This window comes from Rhineura floridana, chromosome 10, assembly GCF_030035675.1.
Source record: "Rhineura floridana isolate rRhiFlo1 chromosome 10, rRhiFlo1.hap2, whole genome shotgun sequence".
In the NCBI taxonomy this organism is placed as follows: Eukaryota; Metazoa; Chordata; class Lepidosauria; order Squamata; family Rhineuridae; genus Rhineura; species Rhineura floridana.
The window spans coordinates 7,155,858-7,179,086 of record NC_084489.1 but is presented as its reverse complement, the minus strand read 5'-3'; the positions used below and the strand labels follow the sequence as shown (position 1 = coordinate 7,179,086).

General features: G+C 39.1%; 1 protein-coding gene across 9 annotated transcripts in view; it reads left to right on the top strand.

The window, feature by feature from the left end:
* Positions 1 to 23,229, top strand: part of HECW1 (HECT, C2 and WW domain containing E3 ubiquitin protein ligase 1) — a 349,770-nt gene that overhangs the window by 149,659 nt on the left and 176,882 nt on the right. For all 9 annotated transcript variants that reach the window (XM_061586857.1, XM_061586865.1, XM_061586862.1 and 6 more), the window contains one exon: positions 16,977 to 17,071. In XM_061586857.1, the coding sequence (XP_061442841.1) occupies positions 16,977 to 17,071 (95 nt within the window). The remainder of the gene's footprint in view (positions 1 to 16,976; positions 17,072 to 23,229) is intronic.

Here is a 23,229-nt window from a genome sequence, read left to right as displayed (position 1 = left end):
CACATTTTAAATATGTATTAAAAGTTAAGTACGTAGCTTGAAAGGATTAAAACCAATTTGCAAAATTAATGCAAACATGGAATGGGATTATGGGTAAAAATATGCAAAAGTGACATGAACCAAAATTAGACAGATTTGCCCATTCCTTCTTGTATACTGTGGGGAGATTTGCTAATGAAGTACCCATACTTCTTGGACAGCAATGCTCTGCGTTCAGATCAAAATGGAAATTCCGTCTGCTTTTATATATGAGGCTTGAAAATATCATTTTTTACAAATTGTATTCCTTGTTGGAGTTATGATAATTTACAGGGATGCAAATAAGCAGGAGAACTGAGCCCTCTGTATTCAAAATAACAGATGATTTGGGAATAAAGAAAGTTTGAGCCGGGTTTGAATTAAGCTTTTAATAATCCATGAGTAGCATTTCCCCATGTGTCATGAAGCAGACTGTTTTAGTGCCAGGGTCTTGCATGCTGGGAATTTTAAACTGCATATTTCTTTTACAAGTTTCTAACTTCTACTTATGGGAAAATGTAAGATTTTGGAATTATCCATTCTCTCTTTTGTACAATTGTGACTTAGGTGAAGTGGGATAAAGATTCAGAACATCTAAGAACAAGGAAAATATATGCTTTCAAAGCAATTTTAAGTGCTGGCTTGAAAGCTACTGCAAGCATACCTTGTGGCTGAGTTAGAAGACCATGAAAACCAGGTCAATAAAGGTAGCCTTGACAGTTACAGACACTTCTGTAATTACTTCCTTGTTCTGGAGGCTATAATGAAGTTCAGTAGTATTCAGACTTCTATGATAGCTGGGAAATTTCATGAAACACTTTTAAAAACAGCTGCAGTTAGGCTTTGGATTAACCTGCTTCACTACTATGTTCAGTGGCGGGGAAACCTATTTTTATCCATAGGGCCATCTTCCATCTTCCAAGGGCCACATTTCAGTGGTGAGCAGTGACAGAGGCAAAAGAGGGTAGATTGTACAGTACGCTACAAAAGTCAAGAGGTTTACACACACATGCACACACACACACACACTCATGCATATACATCCTCCATACAGGCAAGCAAAAGATATATCACAGTTCAATAATGGATTCCAACCAGGCAACTGAAGGAGGGTACAGAGCAAGGCTAGTGAGGGGTGTAGCCTGGGAGAGTCCCAAAGGCCAGATAGAGAGGTCTGGAAGAACACATTTAGCCCCTGAACTGAGGTTCCCAGCTCCTGCTCTAGTTGATGATGGGTTAAGCCTAACTGTGAAACAGACTTCTGATGGAAGGTGCTAATCAACAATCTCCAGATTCAGGGGTGTAGTCATCCAGCAACTGGGAGGGACTTAGACCCATTATATAGGGTCCCTATATTTTCAGCATCCTATGAGGCAATCAGCATGAAAGGGGAATGTGTTGGCCACTAAGAATAGACTTCGAACATGCTTGCTTGTTCTTGCCTGGTAATTGGAGCCAATCAGAGTGAAAGGGGGTGAATCAGCCACTAAGAAGACTCTTTTCAGTAGTTAACACTCTCCCCTTTCATGCTTATTGGCTCCTAGGGATACCTGTTGTTGTGGGACAAGGCATGAACAAAGGATCTCATGCTCAACCCAGCCAAAAAGAGAGAGAAGACAATGGGAGGGGGCGTGGCTGTGACTATCATGAAGGGACCTTGCACTTCTGAATTTACCACTGCACTACTGTGGTTGATAAATGAATAGATGCAGCTTCCATAGTTACAGTGTGCTTGCATTTGCTTATGACAGGATGTTAATTTGATTTGTTCAGGTTCCAGAGAGCTTTCCACCAGCTGGTAATTTCTGTGTGGGAGGAAAAATATACTGTAGAAGAGTTCTATTTTCTGCTAGCTAATTAATGCTAATAGGAGTTGCACCAGTACAACGTCATCATACTATTCTACCACTCTTAGAATGCGATGTTCTGGAAATAAATGAAATACAAAATTTCAGGGAACACCAATAGTGTGATAATTATAGTAGAGGCTTGTATGTATTTGTGTTAATTAGTTCCTGTGTTGAATAATGTGACTTATGTTTAGCCTATTTTGGGGGTATACAGATTGTTTCAAAGCCAGCCAAAAGTCAGTACATAGAATTCTAAAAACGATTTCCACAGAATAGCCAGAACCACCAGAGAGAAGCAAGGTGAGGCTCAAATGCAAAATGCACCTGTTATGTACTAAACAAATAAGTAGTTGTAGTTGTTGGACAAGGTGAATAAGCTGTAGGCAACTCTGTCTTTAGAGTTGCTATGTTTAAACACATTAATTTCAAAGAACGCAAGGACCAGTTGACACAGGCTACACCAACACAGGTCAGCTGCAGTACTAAGTGTTGGTTTGTGTTAATGGATAATCATTGTTCTAAAATTGCATATTGAATTTTCACAGTGCATGACTCCCATATTTTTTTAAAAATTAAGTCAGTATAGCTTTCTTTTTCAACTGCTAGCCATCAAATGTGATAATAAGAAAAGGAAGCTGTCTTCTACCGAGTGAGACGATTTGTCCAACTAGCTCAGTATTAACTGGGAGCACCTCTCTGGGGTTCCAGACAGGAGACTTTCCCACTGCCTGGAGATGTCGGGGACTGAACCTCGGTTTGCAAAACATGAGCTCTACCACTGAGCCATGGCCCTCAGAGTGAGCTGACTAGTACAGTGTGAGGATGCATAAGTCAGGTTTCTGTGAAGCTTCTTGTCTCTGCATGTGAGACATTTTGCTTTCCCAAGCCACAGTTTATTTCTTATTATGCTGAAAATGAAATAGTTTGATTTTATGCATTTACACAGAGGCAATTGCGTCACCAGAACCTATGACTAGAATATTGAACAGGATACATCTCTTAGCAGAAGGAAGGGAACAACACGTTTCACATTTATACCATTTATTAATATAAATATAGTAGCCCTCATTCCATTCAGAGCCTGGTGCCCAGTATAGCACTACCAATGCTCAAGATGGAAGTCAGAGCATTATCTTCTCACAAGTTAGCAGCAGATAATTCTAATAATTCGGGAGTAACATGGTCTCAGTGTGCTTAACTCACAGGTAAAAAGGGATATAAAACCTTTTATTATTATTTTTGCCACAAGAGTATTTATCTGAACAAAAACCGTAACATTAGTGGCCTTTTATCACCCCCCCATGCATTTATATTTAATCAGAAGAAATAAGAGTCAAGAAATGACTCTGTGACAAAAGACTGGAAGATGCGGTAAGTGCTAGAAAACAGCTTAGACCACTCTTTTGAATTCCCCAGCTATAAAGCTCTGACACATCTGTCTTCTCAAATGGACCAGTTCTTGCCTTGTTGCCATGGAAATATTAGACTAAAAATATCATAAGATGTGTAGTTGAGATAAAAGAAATGCATGCATATTGATTCTCATGATGTATGGAATATATAGTGATTAATAGAACTGGCCTCATTTTTGTGTGTATGTTTAAATGGAAATATTCATGTGTACAAATTTTATTATCTGAGATTGCATAAAGTTGAATTTAGTGAGCATAGCTTTTGACATGATACATCAAGTGCACAGCCGCCCTTGGCTAAAATATTCATTCTTGACGAATCTATCCAATAGGCTAATCAATAAAATATAACCACCTTCTGTTATCAATACACAGGAGCAAAATGCACTATCAACAGACTTCCATTACTCTACTACACAGCTCACCAATGTGGTGCCTGCAAACACACATGTGCTCACAGAGTCCTTCCTTCCTTGGTGCCCACAGAGTCCCCTTCACTTGCTGAAATGAGGCCTGAAAGAAGCATTCTATTGTAGCCAATACTTTGCAGTGTGTGCTTGGTTACTGTGTGTATGTGTGTGTATGTGCATATATGTGATGTCCACAACAGTTTCTCCAGTTTGCGAATGTGCCCACAGGCCCGAAAAGGATGGCACCCCTGTTCTCCTGACCTTGGAAATGCACTTGAAAAAAGTTACACTTCAAAATAAATTACTCAGTGTTTTTGGCACATATACTCTGCTTGAACTAGGGAAGAGCTGAAACTTCCAGTTTTTCATACAAGGTTTGAAGGGGCATTTTCAGTAGGGTTTTTGTTCTTTTATTCATTTAAATTGCTTTGCACATTTGCCCTTAGATGGCCTCATGTAGCCAAAGCTGATAGGTTGTGTTGATCAGCATAATTTCTTTGTCAATGTCTAGTGGCATCATCATTGCAGAGGTGGCAATGCAATATTATTCTGCTTATTACATAGTTCCTAATTGGATGGTGTTACTGGCGTGATGTGTTCAGAAATGGTGCCAAAGAAACAGCAATCAGGCGAAACGGTGCAGCCAAATAGTAATATTCACACACAATTTTTTAAAAAAGTTACTCCACTGAAATAGCTAGTTTATTTCAACCTCAAAAATCAAACTGGTGAAAATTCTGTGCTGCCTTGGTTTCAATCTGCCATTTGATGCTAATGATTTGATTTATAATAAAGAACTATTAAAGCACTTCAGGGATTTTTTCTTTCTTTCAATACCAACATAAAAACCAAATGTATCACAGTTTATATGGTTAGAATGTGAGTTTCTAAGCTGTGTTATTACTGCAATACATAACATAGGTGTATTGTTCGATACTGATGAGATGGAAATGGAACACTGAAGTGAACTCCAAGTGGACATTACCTTTCACACATGCTCCTTTAGATCTGAATAAATGTTAGCACTGAAATATCCTAAGAAATGATGAGCAATCAGGTAGGAGCTGAATAGAAAGGAAGAAGTAATTTAATCACATAGTAGTCATTAGTGTCAGTGTCCACTGTAATTAAGGAATGCAAAACAGTAATCTGATCATACTGTGTTATTACAAGATTGAGTACAGTGCTGATTTAATTTATGGGACCTCTGTATGGAGCAGTTATCAAGGCAAAATGCAGCAGTTTTTCTTTCCAATTTCATACCCTGATTGTACACAAACACAAATTACTTCCTGATAGTTTTCCGTCTTCATTTTCTTCCCATTTAAACAATCTGTGCATGATGTTAGTTTACATACAAATGCAAGTAGTCCCCTCCACCTTGACAAAATTTATTATAAAGAGACTTTCTTTTGTGATGATATTTCATCTTTACATTATTTACAAGAAAATGCGTAACTAAGGACTAACCAGCTTGTTACTTAAAGGAAACAGATGATGCCATAAAATAAATTGTAACCTTATTTTGATATTATCCACTGTCCTCCAAACCTTCCTTGATGGATTGTAAGAAAACACCAAACAATAAATATGTGGGGTATGTTTCTGACATAATCAATTTTAGCTGTTACATGAATAGAAGTTTGAGAAGGTTTGATAATCCAGGAATAGAAACTGATTTAATCTTGGCATTGTTGCTTTTTATATCTAAGATAATAAATCTAGTGACAGTTAAGCTCCTAGGGCCAAGCTGACCTTTGAGCAAAAGAAGAGCAGAGAGTATTATAAAGAGCAAGTGAAAGTCTAAGACAGCCTTTCCCAACCTTAGGTCCCCAGATGTTGCTGGACTACAGTTCCCATAATTCCTGATCATTGGCCATGCTGTCTGAGGCTGATGGAAACTGTAGTCCAACAGCATCTGGGGACCCAAGGTTGGGAAAGGCTGGTCTAATAGAAAGAAAAAGGATATTTATCTTGAAGACCAGAGCTTTAAAAAATGGGACAGTGATATGGATATGAAGAGTTCTGGGAACTGATTACATCTCAGTGTGTGAATTTTTTACCTACTGTCATGGAGAAAAACCCCAGTGGATCCTTTTGTATATGCACATCATCCACTACATCCACATCAGGACTTACTCTTTTGCTTCCATCTATCAAACAACATACCAGGCAGAAAGAAAAATACTCAGATTTATGCAGACCAGGGATGAGTCATCATTATTATGTATATACCACCATCTATGTACAATACATTTTTTAAATAATTTTTATTCAAATTTTCAGAAGACAAACAAAACAAAGTCAAACAACAAAAACATAATAATACAATAAAAAATCTTCTTGACTTCCGATTTGTCGCAGATCAGCTATAAGTATATAATATATATCAAACCTGTCCATTAATACATACAAGATCACTTTTCTCCATAGGCTATCTTAATTAATCGTCAAATCCCATTATCATCATTTCATTTTTATCTTTCAACAAAAAGTCTAAGAGAGGCTTCCATTCCTTAAGAAATATATCTGTCGATTTTTCTCTAATTAAGCATGTCAATTTATCCATCTCTACTAAGTCCATTAACTTCAATAACCATTCTTCAATTGTTGGTGTTGATTCCATTTTCCATTTTTGTGCATATAATAATCTTGCTGCCGTAATCATATATAATATTATTCTTCCATATTTCTTTTCTGTTTGTTTATCCATAAAACCCAATAAAACAAATTCTGGCTTTGACTGAATATTTATCTTTAAAATTTTTTGCATCATCCTACCTATCTGTGCCCAGAATGATTTTGCCTGGTTACACAACCACCACATATGATAAAATGATCCTTCTTGTTGTTTACATTTCCAACAAACATTAGGAACATTACTATACATTTTTGACAACTTTTCTGGAGTCATGTACCAACAGTACATCATTTTATAGAAATTTTCTTTAAGATTATAGCATAATGTAAATTTCAATCCTTTTTTCCACATATATTCCCATTGATCCATTTGTATGTTGTAACCAAATTTTTTTGCCCATTTTACCATACACTCTTTTACTTGTTCTTCCATTTCCATTTTTAACAAAAGTTTATACATTTTCGCAATTATACATTCATCATTTGTACACAGACCTATTTCAAAATCAGATTTACTTATTTCAAAACCATACATTTTCTTATCCATTTTATATCTTTCTAACAATTGTAAATAGGCAAAACATTGAGAACTATATCCTTCCTTTATTAGTTGTTCTCTCTCTTTCATTATATATTCTCCATGCACATTTTCTAATAGTTCTTGATAAGTTAACCATTTCTCTTTTCCGGCCATTTCTCTTCTATAAAATGCTTCTTGACTTGAGACACATAATGGTATTTTGGAATAAAACCTTGGTTTATATCTGTTCCATATTTTCAACAGAGGACTTATAAAATGATTGTTAAAGTCCACATTAACTTTTACTTTATCATACCATAGATATCCATGCCATCCCCACTTCAGGTTATGGCCCTCCAAATCCAATAGTCTTTTATTCCTCAATAAAATCCATTCCTTTATCCAGACTAAACAACAGGCAGCAAAATAAAGTCTCAGATTTGGTAATCCCCGACTTCCGGGAAGGGTGACTTAGCCTGTGCCTGCTTTTGGGACGGGCTCCCGCCGCAAAAGAAGCTTATTCAGATATAAATCAGTCAAAACATTTTTTTTTTGACTGATGAAACTTCTCCCGGGCAGGGAGAAACGAAGAGATTAACCTCAAAGCCTATTTTTGTTGGGAGGACTAGATTTCATTGATTTATGAGACGAGGTCCAGCCAACAAGGAAGGACGGATTTTCAACAAGCTCTATCTGATAAAGCGACACGTTCATCTTTTCTTTAGAGAGAGAACGGACTAACAGGCAAGCACCCTTCTTTCTATATTTTTTTACTTGACTTAAACTGTTGCAGTAAAAGGAGATTTGCCAGATGGATCGGTTTTGGACATCTTTTCGGTGAGCTATAACTCTTCTCTGCTATGCACTAATTAACAGCTTATCTCTGTTTTTGTTGCAAAAAGCTGTCCTGGATTTGCATTCTAAAGATATACACAGAAGAGAGATTTCTATTCCTGATTTCTATTCTGAAGAATATTATATTGTCTGAGATTACTCTCTTTTTGGTTTATTTTATTTTGACGAATCTGTTTCCTGACGACGCCATTAATTGTTTCGATCCTGGGAACTACATTTTGTTTTCCTAAGCATAGTGAGATAAGGCTGGCTGTTCTGTTTATACTGTGATGTCATCAAGTTTGGAGTATTAACCCAATTGTTGCTGAAATAAGAAGTGGTTCTCTTATATTTTTCTTTTAAAATGGCAATCAAGAAAGTGGCTGAGAATCTGGAAGTAACTAGGTTTCAGAAAATAATGGATGAGATTGAGATAACGAAACGAACCCTGCGACAGGGTTGTAAGGAGCTGAAAATTGAATTGTGCAAAATGATCCAGGAGTTTAAAGAAATAGGGGTCCCTGTGAGAGAGGAGACCCTGGAGCCTGGAACAAACGTGGAACAGGAAAAAGATTTGGAATTTATGGATTTTAGAAATAAAATCTACTGTTTGGAATTCAATGTTATCTCTGAAGAAATTAATGAAGATATTGGAGATAAGGTTGTCAATGGCATGGATAATCTTCTGGACTGGAATGATGTGATGGAGCCTAATATGGAGAAGACCTATGGAATTAACTGCAGCCATGTGACAAGGGAAAAACTTTCAAGAGATGAGCCAGTACATTTTGTACAAAAGAACAGAGATATGTTTTTACTGCAGTATTCCAGCAACCTATTCAGAATGGATGGCAAGAAAATATTTGGGATAGAGGAAATTCCCATTAGACTCTTACTATATGACTATGGTTATGACAGCAAGATTATTACGGAATACTGATAATGGAAGATTGGACACTGAAATTACTGGAGTTAACAAGACTATTGAAGATGGAAGATGGAAGATGGAACTAATAGGGATAATAGAATAATGGCTATTGAAATTATTGAACCTAATAGACTCTGATGAGATGGATTAATCGAAATGTTTATTTTGACTATGGTTATGACAATAAGATTATTATAATTATTAATGAGATGGATTAATCGACATGCTTATCTGGAGAAAAATTGATAGATATATTTCTTAAAGAATTGAAACCTCTCTTTGACTTTTTGTGGAAAGAATAAAGTAATGTTTATGAGATTTGATGATTAAGTAAGATAACTACTGGAGGAAAGTGATTTTATAATATGATTTAAGAGACAGGATTGTTATACATTGTAGACCTATAACTGATTTGATCTGTGACAAATGGGAAGTTAATATTTCTATGGTTATGACAGCAAGATTATTACGGAATACTGATAATGGAAGATTGGACACTGAAATTACTGGACTTAACAAGACTATTGAAGATGGAAGATGGAAGATGGAACTAATAGGGATAATAGAATAATGGCTATTGAAATTATTGAACCTAACAGATTCTGATGAGATGGATTAATCGAAATGTTTATTTTGACTATGGTTATGACAATAAGATTATTATAATTATTAATGAGATGGATTAATCGACATGCTTTTCTGGAGAAAAATTGATAGATATATTTCTTAAAGAATTGAAACCTCTCTTTGACTTTTTGTGGAAAGAATAAAGTAATGTTTATGAGATTTGATGATTAAGTAAGATAACTACTGGAGGAAAGTGATTTTATAATATGATTTAAGAGACAGGATTGTTATACATTGTAGACCTATAACTGATTTGATCTGTGACAAATGGGAAGTCAATATTTTACTTTTTATTTTTTTTTTGTCTAACTATTTTTGATTTTGTTTTTTGTCTTTGAATGTTTTATGGTTTTGTTTTGTATGTTTTATGAAAATCTGAATAAAAATTATTGTAAAAAAAAAGTAAATGTTGTTTCGTTGGCAAACTGCATCCCAAAATTCTAATAAATGCGAATTTTGAAGGAAAAAAAAAAAAAGATTTGGTAATCCCAGCCCTCCTCTTTCTTTGGCGTCTTTCAGTAATTTAAATTTAACTCTTGGTTTTTTTCCCTGCCATACAAATTTAGAAATATCTTTTTGCCATTGTTTAAAGGGTAAATCAGAGGATATTACAGGTATTGTTTGAAACAAAAACATCATTCTCGGTAATACATTCATTTTTATCACAGATATTCTACCCATTAATGACAACTGTAGTTTATCCCATCTTAACAAATCTTTCTTAATCTCTGTCCATAATTTTTCATAATTATTATGAAACAACTTTGAATTTTTATTTGTCATAATAATACCTAAATATTTCAACTTTTTCTCTATTGAAAAATCTGTCTTGTCCATTAACTCTTTTTGTTCCCTTAAAGATTAATTTTTCACCAACATCTTTGTTTTTTGATTGTTGATCTTAAATCCTGCTAACGGTCCGAATTCTTTTAATTTGTCCATCAATACATTAATTCCTTCCAAAGGGTTTTCTAATACAATCATCAAATCATCAGCAAATGCTCTCAGTTTATATACTTCTTTTTTTATCTTTAATCCCGAAATCCTTTTATCTTGCCTTATATCTCTAAGCAGCACTTCTAAGACCAAGATAAATAAAAGAGGAGATAATGGACATTCCTGTCTTGTACCCTTTTGTATTTCACATGAATCCGTTAAGCCCCCATTGACAGTTATCTGTGCCTTCTGAGATGTATAAATCGATCTAATCCATTTTATAAAATTATCTCCAAAATCCATTTGCTCCAGAACCTTAAACATAAATTTCCAATTCAAATTTTCAAATGTTTTCTCAGCATCTAAGAAGATCAAAGCTGCTTGTTTATCATTTCGTTGTTCTAAATATTCCAACACATTCAAAACATTCCTGACGTTATCACGTAGTTGTCTTTTAGGTAAAAACCCCGATTGATCTTCCTGAATAAATTGTTGCAATATTATTTTCATTCTTTCTGCCAAAATCATTGTAAAAATTTTATAGTCATTATTCAATAGAGATATCGGCCGATAATTTTTTGTTTTAGTTAGGTCCTGCTCCTCTTTAGGTATTAATGTTATATTAGCATTTTTCCAACTATCCGGAATCTTCCCCTCTTGCATAATGTACAATATATTTTCAATAGTAACAGAAGCAAAAATAAAAAGGCAGAACCCTGCCCCAATTTCAAAGTTGATAATTAGGGAAGCCAAGAGAATGAATAAAGAAAAGAAAGAGAGGTGGGCAATAGGATGAACATGCAGAAATACAGTTAGCATGTGCTTAGCTTTAGAACGGTTAGCTCTGTTCATCCCAATAGTTCATTGCAGGAGCTATCTCTAGTTTACTCTGCCCGTGTAGTAGTTCATTGTTTAAAGTGTAATCCTATGTAAGTCTACTCAGAAATAAGCCTCCCTGAGTTCAGTGGGCTTGCTCCCAGGTAAATGGGAATAGGATTGCAGCCTTGAATTTGCAGTTGGCTTACTGCTGAAATATCAGGCTAAAACATCCCAGGAAAAACAAATGCAAAGTGCCTACAACTCTTCTTCCATGTATAGATTCAATTGCATAGTCCTTGTTGTTGTTGTTGTTGTTGTTGTTGTAATACTAAATGCATTGCAGGGTGTGAAATGACCTGAAACTCATTCACTCTGCTCTTGATATTTTAGAAATTGTCAGGCTAGCATGATAACTGATATGCACACAACGGCTTTGACATTACATCATCTCCAGGGAGCTGGGTGGATTTGCTAACACAACCTCTATCAGCACTAATTGAAAGGAGACCTTGACCTTGGTTACCTAATCTAGTGAACTCTTACTGAGGAGACAAAAATGGCAGATGTACATTTTTGTAAAAGGCATTAAGTCATAGTCACTCCAGGGCTTGAACTAGGGACTTCAGGATTGGAGGCTGGGATTTGCTGGGCCACCATGGAGTGTGGTGCAGAAGGGAACAAAGGTGTGCAACATTTAACTCTGTGATCAGCAGGCAGTTTGAAGCTTCTGGATTGGCAAATCTGGTATAAATACTAGGATCCTGGTCTTGAGCATTCCTAAGCCAGCAGAGCTGAAATTTCTGCTTCCCCCCCACTTCAGGTTCCAGCTCAAGGTTAGGGAACCTGAACCAGATGACACACCTTCCATGTCTAGATTCAGGTATGGATGCCCCTGACCAAGACCTAATAGTAACCAACATTTATTTGGAACATGGACTATGACCTGGGAGAACAGGGTTTGAATCCCCATATAGCCATGAAGCTCACTGGGTGACCTTGGGCCAGTCACTGCCTCTCATCCTCATGAAAATCCTACTCATAGGGTCGCCATAAGTCGGAATCGACTTGAAGGCAGTACATACACAGTACATTTGGAACATATAGCTAAGAAACTCAAATTAAAATGAATGACGTAAACCTAAAGCCATGCCGCTATATTCTTATGGCTGTACATATTTCATAATTTTGTGAGCTGATAGGAATAACCCCATATTTTGATGTGTGTTATAATATCTCGGTTTTCATTTGGAATTTTAAAAGCCAGCCCTTATAGCTGCCAAGACAGACGAGTCAGTGCACAGCTAACACATAGTGATAACTCACATGCTAGAAGGATAACTATAATAATTCCAGTGATCGGGGGCAGAGGTTCAGGGTGCTGCATAGGTCTTTGCATTCAATTCATAGGGTCACCATAAGTCGGGATCAACTTGAAGGCAGTCCATTTCCATTTTTTCATTGTCTGCTTGCATTTGTTTTTGCCTAACTTTGTGTCCCATTTTGTTCCCATTAAGCAAAACATCTACTAATTAGCCGGGCTAGCATCTCTAGGCCTTAATGATAGCTTTCCTGATCTGCAGTATACATTCTAGCTGAGCTTTCGTTATGGTGATTTTGAATAACCTACATGCTTTCTGGAGAGATTTAGCCCAGGGCGACAAACAAAAACACAAAAAGTACTTTAAAATGTCTTAAAAACAAAAGACGTTAAACAAGACTTTTCCTTTCAACTTCCTTTTTTCCAATCTCATTTTTGAGAAGTTTCCTTTTTTGAGGAATTGTCCACTTGCATGTATACTACATTCGATGTCACTATGGTCACTGTTCCCAATCAGTTCAGCAACACTTACATCTTGCACCAAGTCCTGGGCATCACTTAAGATTAAGTCCAGGGTTGCCTTCCCTCTGGTTGATTCCATGAACAACTATTAGGACACAGTCAGTTAGGGTATCTTTATCCTGGCTGGAACACACATTTACCAGTCATGAAATCATAGAATAGTAGAGTTGGAAGGGGCCTATAAGGCCATCAAGTCCAACCCCCTGCTGAATGCCGGAATCCAAGTTAAAGCAAACTCAACAGATTGCTATCTAGCTACCTCTTGAATGCCCCCAGTGTTGGAGAGCCCACCTCCTCCCTAGGTAATTGGTTCCATTGTCATATGGCTAGAACAGTTAGGAAGTTTTTCCTGATGTTCAGTCGAAATCTGGCTTCCTGTAAGTTGAGCCCATTATTCCATGTCCTGCACTCTGGGATGATCAAGAAGAGATCCTGGCCACCCTCTGTGTGACAGCTTTTCAAGTACTTGAAGAGTGCTACCATGTCTCCCCTCAGTGTTCTCTTCTTAAGGCTAAACATGGCCAGTTCTTTCAGTTTCTCCTCATAGGATTTTGTTTCCAGTCCTCTGATTGTCCTTGATGCCCTCCTCTGACCCTGTTCGAGTTTGTTTGCATCCTTCTTAAAGTACAGTGTCCAGAACTGGATGCAATGTTCAAGAAGAGGCCATACCAGTGCCCAATAGAGAGGAACCAATACTTGGTGCAGTTTGGAAACTATACTTCTGTTAATGCAGCCTAAAATAGCATTTGCCTTTTTTGCAGCCACATCATGCTGTTGGCTCACTGTTAGCTTGTGATCAGCTACAATTCCAAGATCCATCTCGCATGTAGTATTGCTGAGCCAAATATCCCCCATTCTTTTTCCTAGGTGTAGAACTTTGCACTTATCCCTGTTAAATTTCTGTTGTTTTCAGTCCAATGCTCTAGCCCAGTGTTTCCCAGACTTTTTTATTTTTTTGTTGCTGGACTACAGTTCCCATAATTCCTGACCATTGGCCATGCTGGCTGGGGCTGATGGGAGTTGTAGTCCAGCAACAAAAAAATAAAAAAAGTTTGGGAAACACTGCTCCAGCCTATCAAGATAACTTTGAATTTTGTTTCTGTCTTCCAGGGTATTAGCTATCCCTCCCAATTTTGTGTCATCTGCCAATTTGATAAGCATTCCCTGCACCACCTCACCCAAGTAATTAATAAAAATGTTGAAGAGCCCTGAGCCCTACAGTAGCCACTTGTAACCTCCTCCCAGTTTTTGAAGGAATCACTCTTTGACTATGATTCTGAAGCCAATTGTGGATCCACCTGATAGTTGTTTCATCCAGCCCACATTTAGCTAGCTTGCTAATCAGAATATTGTGGGGCACCTTGTCAGAAGTTTTGCTGAAGTCAAAATATGTTAGGTCCACAGCATTCCCACAGTCTACCAGGGAGGTTACCTGATGAAAAAATGAAATAAGATTAGGCTGGCAACATTTGTTCTTGACAAATCCATGTTGGCTTCTAGTAATCGCTGCATTGTTTTCAAGGTGCTTACAGACTGACCACTTTATAATCTGCTCCAGAATTTTCCCAGGGATTGATTGTCAGGCTGATTGGTCTGTAGTTCCCAGATTCCTCCGTTTTGCCCTTTTTGTAGATGGGGACAACATTAGCCTTCCTCCAGTCATCCATCATTTCATCCATTCTCCATGATTTTGCAAAGATAATAGACAGTGGTTCTGAGGTTCTTCAGTTCCTTCATTACTCTAGGATGCAATTCATCAGGGCCTGGTATTCCTTAACCATTTGTCTATCAATCTCAAGCTGCAATCCTGCCCCTTCAACTTGTATTTCCTGTTTGCCAGGAGGGTCATAGAGCCTCCTGTTACCCTTTCCACATAGTTTCCTCCACTTCGTTGTTGCTCTCATCAACACTCTCCTCTTCTGTTTCAACTTGCTGCAGTTCTTCCACCTCCTGTACTTCTCTTTGCTGTTGTTGTTCCAGCATTCTGTCTAAGAACTCTTTGTCTTCTTTTTTACCCTTGAGTGTGGCCACTTGTCGCTCCAGGACTCTCACTTTTTCTTCCAGCAGCATCACCAGCTTGCACTTGTTGATGTGTATGCCATTGTTGTTCTCAGGCAAGAAAACAAACATTGCACACACCTTGCAGGTCACTACCACTGGAGGGTCCTTTCCGTCCATGGCCTCTATTACCTTTTGTTTCTATCTTTCTACTTGTATTGGAATGGCCTGTGCTTTGTCTCATCCTCCTCCTTGAAGCTTAACAAGATAGTCCCACTGGTATATAATGCATGATACACGACAATTTTTTGTTGGGGAGCTCTCCCTTGACCTCTCCTGTTGACCTCTTGTAAGGTTACTCTGTTTACTCGCTGTCAGAGCTGGCTCGCTTGTATACCTTGTAGACCAGCTATGGCAGCGCCCTCTGCTCTGCTCAGTTATGAGTCAGGAAACAGAATGAAACTACCAGTGGACACAGCTGCTGATTGCACTCAGCAGTATTCGGGACAGGCCACTTCAATGTAAGGAAAAATGAACCCATTACTGATTACAACATTCTCTTCTTGGATGCCTCCTTGGTTTTATTCTCCATATCATGATCCCCCAGGTATTTTGGCCAGGGTGGAAGGGAACAGAACATCACCAGTAGTAAATTACTCCTGAAAGTGCCTCCCACAGTGAATTTCTGGAGGCGTCTGCCTTTTGGGATTTCTGGCTTGTTGGACTCTATGTCACATTGAATAAGAGTATTCACCCTGGCATAATTTGTCCCTTTTTAATCAATTTGTCATTCCTTCTTGGGTCCAGTTCTGCTAACCCCCATAATAAGTGCCAGACTTTTCTGATGGTCACATGAGTGAAATACTGCTTGTGCTACTCAGTCTTGGAGAGAAGAAAAGCAGGCAAAATGCCTGCTCACAGAATTTCCTTTGTCTTTTTTCCTCTCCTTGTCTTTTAAATGCACCCCCTGCATTAGCAAGTAGAAACATGACAGAAACATTAAATAGTGTTTGTGCAACTTTGTAGACATTTCAAGTGTTTCTCTCTCATTTAGTTGCATCCATTCCTCTTATCCACTAAGCCCTTTACCCCTTCACAATGATCCTACTATAATGTTGCAAAGTTAAAACTAAAATCAGTATCAAAATAATAAAAAGAAAAGGCTAACTAAGCATGTCTTAGCATAGTGGATTTCAAACTTTCTGGGTTCAGGGAACCCCTTTTATAGCAATCATTTGAACATCTACAGTGGAACCCTTCATGCTGCAGAGGATTCTGGAGCATATTTAGGATAGACACTCTTCAGTTTGGACCTCCTATTTACCTAAATTAACTGAGGATGCATCCTGGAACCCAGCCTATAAAATATCCCTTCCAGCTGTGGATAGCAGAGGAAGATCAGTGGTAGAGAAGAAACTGACTTTCAGGGAAGCTTATCCACCGTTACTCATCTTCTCATTGAGGAATCTGATAAGCTTCCAAGGAATTCCATGGAATACAATATAGAAACTACCACATCAAGTATTACTAACAGATTACATTTTGAACCTTTCTTCTCTATATAAGCACTTTGCCTACTAAAGGCAGTACTAGGAGACTGAAAAGGCTATATTCACTAATAGACAAAAAAAACCCTTGTGGTTTAAGAACGTTCCTATAGCCAACAAACTTTAAAAAGCAGGGAAATTGGGCAGCTATAGTGAATAGACCAGGGGACCAGGGGACCTGACCTCCTCTCTGAGTACTGCCCTACAAATGTGTAAAAATGCAAACATAATTTGGGTTGGTCTTTCACAGTCCAATCCAGTTCCTATGTAGCTTTACTTTAATGGCTAGAAAATTAGGCTAATGAATGGAAAGATAAAAAAGAAGGAAAATGGCAAAGAGAAGCAACAGCAATGGAATAATAGGGTGCTAACAGTAGCATGAATACTTGGCAGGGTGAGCGTTTTTCAATTATACCAATCAAATGCAGTAGTTTCTAAGCATAAATTAGGCAAGATTCAGAAGAGCTCTCTCATTTTATGGCAAGGAGAAGCACTGCAATCTCAGAATGAAGTTTTTGTGCAGCATAGTCAATAGAGTACACTCAATAGAGGAAGATCAATAGTTACTTGTTAATCCAAGTTAACTCTTTCTTTTAGCTGAAACGAAGATTTGCTTCAAATACTACCATGGAGTGAGTGGGGCATTGCGTGCAACAACCCCCAGTGTGACAGTGAAGAACAATGCAGCTCCTGTAAGTTATACTTCATTCTTTACAGTGCTAATCAAGTAACTTTGTGCTGCCATTTGGTTTTGAATCCTATGTGTAAAGACAGTTCTCCCACTGACCTTGGACCAGTAAGATCTGCCCAAAGTGATCCATGCATTTGTGGTGGCTTTCTTCTCTTAATATTTGTGTATATGGACAATAAACAGCTGGTATAGCCCAGTGGGGAGGAGATCCTGGCTGGCAGTCCAGAGTCTCTGCTCATATCTTCTGGGTGTAAAGGGCCAGCTATAGATCACCCCCACAGTGAATGGCTCAGGGGTTACGTGCCTTGTCATATGTACAGCCGTGGGCAAGCTGCATAGTCTCAAGGAGCCCAGTTGCCCTCCAGCTGGCCGTTGCGGACAAGGAAGGGGCTGACTTGTGCAGCTGTGGCAACCTGAGCAGGCCCTAGTCAGCTGGGGAGGACTAGCCTCAGAGGGAGGCAATGGTAAACCCCCTCTGAATACCGGTTACCATGAAAATCCTATTCATAGGGTCACCATAAGTCAGGATCGACGTGAAGGCAGTCCATTTCCATTTTCATATGGACAATAAAACTATCAAGTGACAGCAACTGAGTCTGAGACCACTGGTCTCCATGCCATATACCAACAGGTTATAGACAGCTCTCTTGAGAGTTTCCAACATTTGGAGACCTAAAGCCATGCCGCAATATTCTTATGGCTGTACATATTTCATAATTTTGTGAGCTTATAGGAATAACCCCATATTTTGATGTGTGTTATAATATCTCGGTTTTCATTTGGAATTTTAAAAGCCAGCCCTTATAGCTGCCAAGACAGACGAGTCAGTGCACAGCTAACACATAGTGATAACTCACATGCGAAAAGGATAACTGTATAATAATTCCAATGCAGAGGTTCAGGGTCCTGCATAGGTCTTTGCTCCTTCCCATGATGAGCAAAATACATTATGATAAACAGAAGCATAGAATTATAGAATAGTAGAGTTGGGCCTATAAGGCCATGAAGGCTCAATGCAGGAATCCAAACCAAAGCATTCCCAACAGATGGCTGTCCAGCTGCCTCTTGAATGCCTCCAGTGTCGGACAGCCCACTACCTCTCTAGGTAATTGGTTCCATTGTCGTATGGCTCTAACAGTTAGGAAGTTTTTTCTGATGTCCATTCGAAATCTGGCTTTCTGCAACTTGAGCCCATTATTCCGTGTCCTGCACTCTGGGACGATCGAGAAGAGATCCCAGCCCTCCTCTATGTGACAGCCTTTCATGTACTTCAAGAGTGCTATCATGTCTCCCCACAGTCTTCTCTTCTCCAGGCTAAACATGCCCAGTTCTTTCAATCTCTTCTCATAGGGCTTTGTTTCCAGTCCCCTGATCATCTTTGTTGCCCTCCTCTGAACCTGTTCCAGTTTGTCTGCATCCTTCTTGAAGTGCGGAGACCAGAACTGGACGCAGTATTCAAGATGAGGCCTAACCAGTGCTGAATAGAGGGGAACTAGGACTTCACGCGATTTGGAAACTATACTTCTGTTAATGCAGCCTAATATAGCATTTGCCTTTTTTGCAGCCACAACACACTGGTCATATTCAACTTGTGATCAACGACATTTCCAAGATCCTTCTCACATGTCGTACTGCTGAGCCAAGTATCCCCTATCTTATAACTGTGCATTTGGTTTCTTTTTCCTATGTGTAGAACTTTGCATTTATCCCTGTTGAATTTCATTCTGTTGTTTTCAGCCCAATGCTCCAGCCGATCAAGTTCCCTTTGAATTTTGTTTCTGTCTTCCATGGTATTAGCTATGCCCCCCAACCTTGTATCATCTGCAAATTTGATATGCATGCTTTGTACCTCGTCATCCAAGTCGTTAATAAAAATGTTAAAGAGCACTGGGCCCAGGACCGAGCCCTGTGGTACCCCACTCGTTACTTCCGCCCAGTTTGAGAAGGAACCATTGATAAGCACTCTCTGAGTATGATTCTGGAGCCAACTGTGGATCCACCTGGTAGTTGTTCCATCCAGCCCACATTTAGCTAGCTTGCTAATCAGAATATCCTGGGGCACTTTGTCAAAAACTTTGCTGAAGTCGAGATATATTATGTTCATAGCATTCCCACAGTCTACAAGGGAGGTTACCCAATCAAAAAATGAGATAAGATTAGTTTGGCAGGATTTGTTCTTCATAAATCCGTGTTGGTTCCTAGTAATCACTGCATTGTTTTCAAGGTGCTTACAGATTGACTGCTTTATAATCTGCTCCACAGTTTTTCCAAGGATTGATGCTAGGCTGACTGGTCTGTAGTTTCCCGGTTCCTCCTTCTTGCCCTTTTTGAAGATAGGGACAACATTAGCTCTCCTCCAGTCATCCGGCACTTTATCAGTCCTCCATGATTTCACAAAGATAATAGACAGCGGTTCTGAGAGTTCTTCAGCCAGTTCCTTCAATATTCTAGGATGCAGTTTATCGGACCCTCAAGAGTTGAACTCATTCAAAGTGATTAGGTATTCCTTGACCATTTGTCTATCAATCTCAAGCTCCAATCCTGCCCCTTCTACTTCATGTTTCCCGGGAGGGTCATAGACCCTTTTTTGGGAAAAGACTGAACCAAAGTAGGAATTGAGCACTTCTGCCTTTTCTTTGTCATCTGTTATCATTTTGCCATCCTCACTGAGTAGCTGTGCCACCATTTCTTTTCTCTGTCTTTTACTATGGACTTACCTGAAGAAAGCTTGTTTGTTGCTTTTAGCATCCCTCGCTAGCCTCAGCTCATTCTCCGCTTTAGCCTACCTGACACCATCCCGGCAATTCCGTGATACCTGCCTGTACTCTTCCTTTGTGGCCTGGCCTTCTTTCCACTTCCTGTATGTGTCCTTTTCTGTTTTCAGGTCAGCTCTAAGCTTTTTGTGAAGCCACATTGGCTTCTTCTGTTGTTTCCCCCCTTTTTTTCCTTGTTGGAATTGCTTGCCATTGCGCTTTTAGAATTTCTTTTTTTAGAAACTCCCACCCATCTTGGACTCCTTTTCTCATTAGGGTCACTTGCCATGGAACCGTACTTACAATTGTTCTGAGTTTATTAAAATCAGCTTTTCTGAAGTCCAGGGTGCGCGTATGGCTACTCTCAGCTTTTGCTTCTATTAAAATCAAGAATTCAAGTATGGTGTGGTCACTTTCCCCCAGAGCTCCCATAACTGCCACTTCATCCACCAAATCATCTCTATTGGTTGGAATCAAGTCCAGGATAGCTGATCCTCTGGTTGCTTCCTCCACTTTCTGTAGGAGGAAGTTATCTCCAACACATGTCAGAAATTTCGTAGAGGGGCCGTGTTTGGCAGAATTTGTCTCCCAACAGATATTGGGATAATTGAAGTCCCCCATTACTACTACATCATGCCTCCTCAAAACATTGGCAATTTCCTTTTCAAAAGTTACATTCTCATCTTCTCCTTGATTGCGTGGTCTGTATTAGACTCCAAGCACCACATTCCTTTTATTACTTGCCCCATTAATGTTAATCCAGAAACTCTTGGTGGAGCTACCAAGCTCATCTTCCTGTATTTCTGTGCAGGGATATATATTTTTAACATACAGCACAACTCCACCTCCCTTTTTATTCCTTCTGTTCTTCTTGAACAAGTTGTATCCTTCAATTGCTGTATTCCAGTCATGGGAGTCACCCCACTAAGTTTCAGTCATACCTATCAAGTCGTAATTGCCCTCCTGTATTGAGAGTTCAAGTTCATCCTGCTTGTTTCCCATGCTCTGTGCATTAGTATACAGACATCGAAGACCATGCCATTTATGGCTTGGCTTCCTTACTACATTTTTCTGAGGGCTGTTACTGGGCCCTATTAGAGCTGATCTTTCTGGTCCCGCTACTGTGCATAAGCCTTCATCAGTCGTTACCACTAAGTTTACGTCTCCCTCCCCTTTAGGATTCACTTTAAAGCCCTCCTGATGACCTTCTCCATGCTGTGGCCAAACACATACTTCCCAGTCCTTGTGAGATGCAACCCATCACTTGCCAGCAGTTCATCTTCCAGGAACCATAGCCCGTGGTCCCAGAATCCAAATCTCTCACATCTGCACCACCTTCGTAGCCATTCATTCACACAGAGTATTTTTCTTTCCCTTTCTACTCCTCTTCTAAGTACTGGAAGGATGGATGAAAAAACTATCTGGGCCCCAAAGTCCTTGAGTTTCCTTCCCAAAGCTTCAAAGTCTGATGTAAATGTTGGGCTGTATCTAATGTATGTTCTCATCAGAGTATACCCATTGAAATTGAGTAGTGTCTACTCAGAGTAGACCTATTGTTTTTAACAAGGCTACTCCGAGTAGAACTAAGTTAGATATAATCTTTTATTGGCGTTCTTAGGAACATAGGAAGCTGCCTTATCCTGTGTCAGACCATTGATCCATCTAGCTCAGTAGTGTCTACACTGACTGGCAGTGACTCTTAAAGGTTTCAGAGTGGAGTCTCTCCCAGCCCTGCTTGAAGATCCTGGGGATTGAACCTGAGACCTTCTGCATGCAAAGCAGATGCTCTGCCGCTGAGCTATGACCCTTTCCTTACAGCTTACGGAGTTTAGCTTTTTGTGCCACAGAACATTATTGCAGGATTGTTTTTCTTTTTAGCACGGAGTACACATAGTTCTGCTTCAGACTTTAAAGATTATTTAAAGACTGTTTTGGGGGGAAGAGAATAATTCTGGGTATCTATTTATTTATTTATATATTATTTGATTTATATCCTGCCCTTCCTCCCAGCAGGAGCCCAGGGCGACATACAGAAGCGCTAACAACACTTTAAAACATCATAAAAACAGACCTTAAAATACATTAAAACAAAACAATTTTAATTTTTTTTAAAGCATAGACTTGTCAATCAAGGGTACCTGGATGCTAGATTGGTTCAGTGTGACTTAAATCACTGTTCTTCAACCTTGGGTCCCCAGATGTTGGACTACAACTCCCATCATCCTTGATCATTGGTCCAACAACATCTGGGGACCCAAGATTGGAAAATGGTGATAAATAAATCATTTCAGTGTGCAGAAGAGCATAGGTTCTCCCATGTTAAATTTAAATACCTTACATCAGATTCCTACTGTTACATTTTTCAGGGATTCCTGATGAATTGACCGACTAATTTCAATAAGGAAATAAAACAGATTAACCTTTCAGCTTTTCTGCATAGCAGTGTGTCCGAGAGTAGTCCTAAGGTCCATCATTTTGCTTTTAGCCTTAGCTACAAGGGTGCAGCACCTTGCAAAAGAGAAGGAAGGTGCTTTTTTTGAGAAGAAGGGATCACATGGATCAAACGTCTATAAAATCAGGTGCTCACCAGAGCTTGGAAGATTACTTTTTAAAAGTAATAAATTACAGTTACATGGCCCAAAAAAGTAGTAATTACCGTTACATTTATAATTGCTGTGAAAGTAACTGATTACTTTACTTTTCCTCCAAAGTAATCACTACAATTACATTTCAGTTACTTAAAAAAAACACCTACAAGGTGCTGGCCTTGGCTGCTGCACATCTAAGTAACCTTAAACAACATTAAAAATAAACAAACACATACAGAGGTAGTAGAATAATTATTTTTATTCATAAGATAGCAATGGTGGTCTCTCCACTGGTAAGGGAGGTGGGGAGGGAGGCAGAGACCACTTCTCAGATCTTTGCACGTCAAATCAAGTGCAACCCCCCCACTCAGCCAGCCAGCATAATCTCTCTCACTTAACCACCTCCCAGACCCTGCCCTGCCACCAACTAAGGGACACTCACTCAAGCAAACATTTTCCCCTGAGATGCAAAAAACTTAAAATACTGCAAATGAAGCACAGTAGCCAGACAGGGTGGTGGAGGTCACTTTGTGTGCCAAGTGCAAACACAGTATTCTCTCTCTCTCTCTCTCTCACACACACACACACACACACTGTCATCTTTCACCTCCACAGTTCTTTATCTCCATTCTGCTGCTGGCTCTTTCTCCTTTATCCATGTTCTTGACCTCCGGCTCCTTTCCCCCTCCACTCCATTCTTCACCACCACTATCCTTTTTTTAAATAATTGTTTTCTCCACTCTACCCCGTCTCACTCTCCACCTCCTCCCTCAGCACCTCCTACTCACCCACAGAGCATGAGGGAAGAGAGATGCTGC